Source organism: Dama dama, chromosome 29, assembly GCF_033118175.1.
Source record: "Dama dama isolate Ldn47 chromosome 29, ASM3311817v1, whole genome shotgun sequence".
Taxonomy (NCBI): domain Eukaryota; kingdom Metazoa; phylum Chordata; class Mammalia; order Artiodactyla; family Cervidae; genus Dama; species Dama dama.
The window spans coordinates 31421111-31428889 of NC_083709.1; the positions used below are offsets into that span (position 1 = coordinate 31421111).

The 7779-nt window shown below is 43.4% G+C and overlaps 1 protein-coding gene across 1 annotated transcript; it reads right to left on the bottom strand.

Annotated features, from left to right (window-relative positions):
* Window positions 1-6653: 6653 nt before the first annotated feature.
* LOC133048974 (interferon omega-1-like) lies at window positions 6654-7127 on the bottom strand. Its single transcript, XM_061132963.1, has one exon. The coding sequence runs from the start codon at window positions 7125-7127 to the stop codon at window positions 6654-6656; it is 474 nt and encodes a 157-aa protein (XP_060988946.1).
* Between the last annotated feature and the right edge of the window lie 652 nt (window positions 7128-7779).

Below are 7779 nucleotides of genomic sequence, written 5' to 3' on the forward strand. Positions count from 1 at the left end.
CTCAGCCGCTTTCTCCCAAGATGTGAGTTGATCGGCACGTCATCGCTTCACCATAGTCACATGCAAACTGACCTCCTCTACGTCCGTGGGGCAGTTTCTCAGAGCTGAGGAGAGGCTGACCTCCAGCCTGCAGTCCTCAGCAAGTACTCCCAATAAAATACACTCTCAGGAATCATGTTTTGGGTTGTTGTTTTTTAGTGGTTGACGGTCCCCTTCCAGGAAACCTCCTCAGGTAACCTGCTGTTCTCATTCTAAAGGAAATCACCTGCATTTCTCACCTCCAGTCCAGACGGTCATCCTGTTGTCTCCTGATGGAGTCCAGTGAAGAACATCTACTGTTTTCCTAATTCTGTTCAAGATGTGGGTGTTGAGGAAGCCTGTGTGAGACCAAGATGGAGGAGCACGTGTACTTCCTAGATAGAAGCAGCGAACAATGTTCTCCTTAGCAGGGAGAGACTGGCTTGAATTGTGAAATAAGCCTCAAAGTCTTGTAGAGTTATCTTTATTTTTAAATTTCTTGGTCAACCTATCAAACATCATTATGTAATACTATAGAATAGAGATGAAAAGCTTATTTAGAAAATAATTTGTCAATGAAATGATATTTTTAGCAGTAATATCAGCATGTTTTTTACTTGTTTAGCACCCTAATCCTCAAGAAGGTTTCCAAACCTCTCAATGTACTTTAAATGTTCTTTGAGGGGCTTCCATGGGGGCTCAGTGGTAAGGAGTCCACCCGCCAATGTGACCACATGTGGTCCTAGAGGATGCCACGTGCTGCAAAACAGCTGAGCCCGGGTGCCACAACTATTGAGCCTGTGCTCTTGACCCCGGGACCACCACTACCAAAGCCAAGTGCACTAGAATCTGTGCTCCCCAACGAGAGAAGCTACCAGAGTGAGGAGCCTGTGCACCCCAACTAGAGAGGACCCACCTTAGCCACAACTAGAGAAAAGGCCGTGCGGCAATGAAGACCCAGCACAGTGAATAATGAATAAATAAATAAAATCATTTTAAAAGTCCCTCTGACTTTACATATAGCTCCTGAGTGCTACATGTCCCAACCAGAAAGAAGAGAAAGCTGATTGATCCATCAATGTCCTGAGAATCATATAGATTCTACATTAATGTAGATTGCCTACATTAATATAGATTGCCTACATTAAATACATGAATTTCCACAAAGATCTTTGTTTCTTTGAGAAATTGTATTCTTCCAGTGTGCACGTTACTGACATATGTCCTGAAAGGAAAACTTTGACCCACTGTTGCTACATGTATTAAAAGTCCTGCCTGTGTCCCTTCTATTCAATCTTGTTTGATTTTGTCTCTCAAAGATGCAAAGACACCATGATGGAATTTAAGAACTTCCTTGGATTGCACTGTCCCCAGGCGCCTCTTGCCCTGCTCTGTGATAACTTGCTGGATCCTAAGGAAGAAGCAATCTGCATGAGGGAGTGACCCTCGTGCCTTCCAGGACTCTGCAGGCTGCTGTGGTGTGAACGTCACCCGTGCTGGGGACACAGCTAGAGGCCAGGCATCGTGCTCTGTCTCCGTGCCCTCAGCGTCCACGTCAGTCTTCTCATTCTCTGAAAAGGAGTGCTGTGGAGAAGCACTTGCCTCAGTGTGTTTCATCTGTGTTGTTCCGTGTCCTGAGGACCCGCTGCTGCTCCAGTGAACAATTAAACATCTTTGTTCTCCTTCCAAGTTCTCAAGCTGCTGCTGACTTTCAACTCCAAGTTTCTGGTGCTTTGGGCTTTTGAGCAAGTGAGATTCCTGAACGAGGTGAGCTCCTCCTAGTGCAATCAGCATGGGCGAGAGCCCAGGGAGAGGCTCAGAGGAGCCCCTGGAGTCGCCACCCTTGTTCACTGGGGGGCGGGGTTCCCTCTATGTACTGTGTTTCCCTGGGAGCCTGGGCAGTCTGGACCTGCAGTGCTTGGCAGGCAGAGCAGGTGAAGTCATAGGAGAGTCTCTGACAGATCTAGAACTTTCTCTCAGGTTCTGCTTTTAGTTGGTGGTTTGCAGGCTTAAGGGGAAATTGACAACCAGAAACCATAATGGAGAAGGACACAGCTGTCTGAATGGAGAGGACACCTTCATGCAGAGTGAATGAGGAGAGAAATAGGGATTTCTACACTGGGAGGAAGTGAATGATTGTGATATTTGAGTGTGAGGATAAGATATTCACCTGACCTCTCGCCAACGGAATATCACGTCTTCAAGCATCTCTCCAATTGTCTTCCGGGGGGAAAAATTCCACAACCAACAAGAGGCAGAAAATCCTTCCCAAGAATTCATGAAATCCTGAAGCATGGTTTTTTTTTTCATCACTGCTTTTAGGTTACTTATTTTGAAAAAAATCAGAGTTACAAAAAGCATTGGAGTGGTTATGTTCACTTCAAGTTCCTCAGGGCAACAAACAACATAGCTAAAGGTAGAATATTTTCACTTCTAGCGTGCAAATCCTAAAGGGGGCTCAAGGAATTGTAAAATGCATTTTTTAATCAGGTTGCCATTCAGGATTGGTGTTTCTGTTTTAATGAAAAAAAATTAAGTCTTTTAGAGTAAGAATTTAATAAAGGAAGAAAAATCATAAACAGACTAAATACATAGTATCCATTTTCCCATAAGTATACATACCTAGTATTTTATCAACAAAATAATGTAAATATTTATAAATAGTTAAATAAATATTAAAATAGTTAAACAAATGTCCAGGTAGTTAAATACATAGATAGATCAGCTTTGGCATCTGTGAGGAACCAGTGTGTATAGTGTAGAACATGATGTTACTTAATATTCCAGAAAACATTTGACAACCTGATTCATTTCAGGGCTCAGTGACGGCAGAAATGAGAGTCTTCCCCGAGGCCGCGCAGGAGGCATGTGGTCTTGTTGGTCTGTGAGGATCATTTCCGTGTTGAACCAGGTGTGTGTCAGTCCTTCCCCCGGAATCTCCTGCAAGTTTGTTGAGGAAGAGAAGGCTCTCATGACTTCTGCTCTGACAACCTCCCAGGCACAAGGGCTGTGTCCCTTCTCTTGCAGATAGAGAGTGACTCTGTGGAAGTATTTTCTCAGAGCCAGGCTGGAGTCCCCCTTGAGCAGGGGAGCCCTGGGCTTTCTCTAGTTCTGGCCAGTGGGGCTCACTCTTCCTCACACGTCCTGGTTTCCTTCCTGTGAGCCTTCTTCGGGCTCCAGCATGCAGGCTTCAGCAGCTGCAGCATGTGGACTCTAGAGCAGGGTCTCAGGATCAGTGGAGCACTGTCTTAGTTGTTCTGTGGCAGGTGGACACTTCCTGGACCAGGGATCGAACCTGTCTCTCCTGAGGAAAGATTCTTATTCACAGCACCACCAGAGAAGTCTTCAACAAGTCATTTTGGCTAAAGCAGTTTCTCAGATTTCCTCCTACTACTGGAAGGCATTTACAAATGACCAAGCTATTTTGCTTCATCTGGGCCCCATTTCCTGGAATTATAATAGACAGTGGCTGGTATTTCCACTCTATTCTTGCTGGTGCCAGTCATACCGAGTTTGTTGCTAAAACCACTAGGAGTCTCCTTCCTTGAAGGCACACGTGGTCTGGGGATTCAGGTAGCAAGTGCAACACACTTTTCAGCCTCTGCCCAGCACTATATTAAACTCAGGAGGATGCCTCACCCTTAATTGTCCTCAACTAGGTCATGACTCCAGAAAACATCTACTTCTACTGCATTGACTAGGCTAAAGCCTTTGACTTTGTGGATCACAAGAGACTGTGGAAAATGCTTCAAGAGAAAGAAATACCAGACCATCTTACCTGCCTCCTGAGAAATCTGTATGCAGGTCAAGAAGCAACAGTTAGAACTGGACATGGAACAATGGACTCGTTCCAAACTGGGAAAAGAGTACATCAAGACTGTATACTGTCACTTTGCTTATTCAACTTATATCCAGAGTGCGTCATGTGAGATGCCGGGCTGGATGAAGCAGAAGCTGGAGTCAAGATTGCCAGGAGAAATATCAATAATCTCAGATATGCAGATAACACCACCCCTTAGTCAGAAAGGAAAGAGGAACTAAAGAGCCTCTTGATGAAAGTGAAAGAGGAGAGTGAAAAAGCTGGCTGAAAACTGAAAACATTCAAAAAAGTAAGAACATGGTTTCCAGTACCATTGCTTCATGGCAAATAGATGGGGAAACAAAGGATAGAGTGACAGACTTTATTTTCCTGGACTCCAAAATCACTGCAGATGGTAACCGCAGACATGAAATTAAAAGACACTTACTCCTTGGAGGAAAAGCTATGACCAATCTAGACAGCATATTAAAAGGCAGAGACATTACTTTGGCCACAAAGGTCCGTATGGTCAAAGCTATGGTTTTTCCAGTAGTCATGTATGGATGTGAGAGCTGGACCATAAAGCTGAGTGCCAAAGAATTGATGCTTTTGAACTATGGTGAAAAAGCTGGCAGAGCTATGGATCTGAACTCAAACTCTCCTTGATGCTCACAGCTCACAGCAAGAAGCAGGCAGTTTACCACAATACTCTCTGGTGGATCTTTAACAACATGGCAATTACTGCTACACTGATCCTGAGATGCTTCAGAGACTCCTCACAAGGAATGATGAATGATCATTTCCATGCTCTATTTTATTCCATTGCATGTCTGGTAAGCTTTATTTTAGTTTGGCTTCCAGTTTTTGACATGTAATAATTAAAGCCTTACAACAGGTTGAAAATCTAGAGTTTGGATCTGAATCCCTGGTTTCCTTATTTTGCCTATTAACCTGCTCATTCTTTTTAATTCAGGGTGACTATTTTCCTACTTCTGCATGTCAAGCATGTAGACTTTAAAGACCTTTATGTTCTGAATGGTTAGGACCCCACCAAGGTCGTATCACAAGGTCATAAACCCCAAAGTAATGATATAGGTGACAGACCTTTTGGGACATGATTAGGGTGTGAGGATTATTTCCTCACATAAATAATGCCCTTATAAAAGAGGTGGATATAAACCACTCCCTCTGCTTCCCTGTGATGATACAAGGAGAACTCTGCAGTGTGAGACCTGAAGCAGGCTCTCACCACAACTGGACCAAACTGACACACAGTTCTCGGATATCCAGACTTGAGAACTACCTTTGAGCAATACATTTCTGGTCTTTGCAAACTACCCAGTCTATGCTATTTTGTTGAAGAAGCTTGAATAGGAAGATATTACATGCCCTGTTTTATCCTCAGAATACCTCTGGAGTCTGTAAAATTTCTGAAGGGAAAGAAATTATATTACTGAACTCTGTTTCCTAGACATCTAGTCTGGGCCGAAACATTTCTTGAGCTCAATCAATATTCAAGTAACATCAGTTCACAAGGATGATAATGATAGGAGAAACAATAATCCAATATCTATTATATATATATATATATATGTGTGTGTGTGTGTGTGTGTGATGTGAGAACACAATAATTTAAAGATTCTTCATGCTTCTACAAGGGAAGATATGATGAAATATTGTGTGAGATACTTTTTAAAGATCATCTGCAGAAATATTTTATTAAAGTTTGCATTTTCAATATTTGGAATGTATGGTGAGTGGAAGACTCACTGTCCACTTTTAGTTCAGTGATTCTCAAGTTCTTTCAAGGAGCCACCTGATCATTCTTTCCTTGCCTCCCTCAGGTAGTAAGGAAACACATTGTCTACACTTGTAGATGTTTTCCTCATTAGCCTATGCCTTTGGGAGTCAATCTGCGTGCTTCTTTCAAATAGTCTATGATGCTCTGAACTCCGAGTGACATCTCTGTCATCTTCCCCAAGCTGAAACTATGAAATAAGAGTTTAAATCAGAGTGTGTGCAAGCAAGATATTGGTTTTCCCCTTGCACACCCACCCAGAGCTCCATTAGGACAAATAGTGAAAAAATGAAAAAATGGTCTTGTGCACTGAACTTGTCTCCTTTTGTCTTAATCATCCAATTATTTCCAAACTTCCTTGCAATGAGACTCCAATGAGGATAAGTCCGGGCCGGGTAATGTGAGCAGAAGTGCTATTACCCCCGTGTAGTCCTGGCCCTTGGAAACATCTCATGTGATCCACTAATCTTTTCCCTTTGCCTTCAAGGAAAATAGACTCAAGTACTACAGATAAAATTGAAGTCACATGTTAATAATGGAAAAATTGAAAAACAAGGGGACCCATTTCCCTGACTCACTTTCTGGAGAAGAGCAAACTAGAAGATTCACCTGATCAAGAAGGCCTGCATTGTGCTCTTCAAGAAGGAAAGGAAAGTGTCCATTAGAATCAAATTCCTGACACTTTTCTGTTTACCTGTTACAGAGGTTAAACATTAGGTTAACTGACAAATACCTTTAATAACAACATACTCTCCTAAAAACTCCCATAAAAAAGTAAACTTCAGATGTTGAAGATAGTAAATACCCCCAAATACATAAAGATCTTTTACATTGTGTTATAAAATTGTTTATTTAAGAAAAGAGACTTTGTTTTTCTATTTTTTGTAAAACTACGATTTTTATTTCAGTTATTTTTCAGCTTGTAAGCAAACAGAAGTCCAGCTCACTTTGGAGAGTTGAGAAAACAACAATCTGATTGAGTAGAGAGTTGACACAAGTATAATTTTCATTTTATCTGTTGACTTTTCTTGAGGATTCTTACATGAGGGAAAGGCACTTTTCAATTTCCACCCTGGCAACCTCCCAGGCACAGGGGCTGTATGCCTTTCCCTTCAAGTAGAGATGGATTCCTTGGAAATAATTCCGGACATCAATTGCCAAATCGGGACAATCCAGAGTCACTTCTCCCAGCTTTTCCAGGCTCTGACCCAGGCTGGAGAGTAGTTTGTCCAGGAGGGCGCTGTTCCAAGCACCCCAGCTGCTCTCCGTGGTGAAGAGGTTGAAGATCTGCTGGAGCATCAGTTGGTGATAACAGGTGCCTTGAGTCATCTGGATTGAGGTGATATTCTCTCTTCTCCAAGGAAACTTGAAGTCGTGTCTGTGCTCTAGGCATGACTGAGAGGGGATCGTTTTCATCTGTCTCAAATGTCTGGAGATTTCTTTGTTGTCAAGAGAACAAGCAGGGATGGAGCAGAGCATGACTCCTGCCACTAGCAGATAGATCTTGGCCATAGAGAGTTTCCGTGATTCACTGGAGGGCCACTAGGGGGCGCGCGGCACCACTAATCAATGAGCGAAAGGTTTCTCCGCCCAGTCCTGTCACAGCGCGGTTTTCTAGCAGTCCGCAAGAAGGCTCAGGATGTCTTTTTATCGGTTTTCTTAGACTCTTTGCGAGTTCTGAGACTTCGTTTCAGCGGGTTTGGCAGCCAGAGAGGAAACCGTCGCTGCTCAGAGACCAAGTTGGTGCGGCTTTAATAGTGCACGAAGAAACTTTCATTTCCGAGCCCTCGCCAGAGACATTTTCGTGTGGTGGCAAGCCCGGAACCTTGCGTTTTCTGCTTTCCCCTGAGTTTGGTGCTTTCTTTTCGCCCAGAAACTTGAGCGAGGCCATTTTTACAAAGGTCTTTCATGGTGACTCAGACGGTAAAGAATTCGCCCGCCATGAGGGAGACCTGGGTTCGATCCCTGGGTTGGGAAGGTCCCCTGGAGCAGGAAATAGCACCCACTCCAGTATTCTTGCCTGGAGAATCCCATGGACAGAGGAGCCTGGTGGGCTACAATCCATGGAGGTCTCAAAAAGTCGGACAGAACTGAGCGGCTTGGCATGTCTTTACAAAGAAAATACGTTTACCAAGGGGTTTGAGGCAGAGAATCAGAGCGAGCT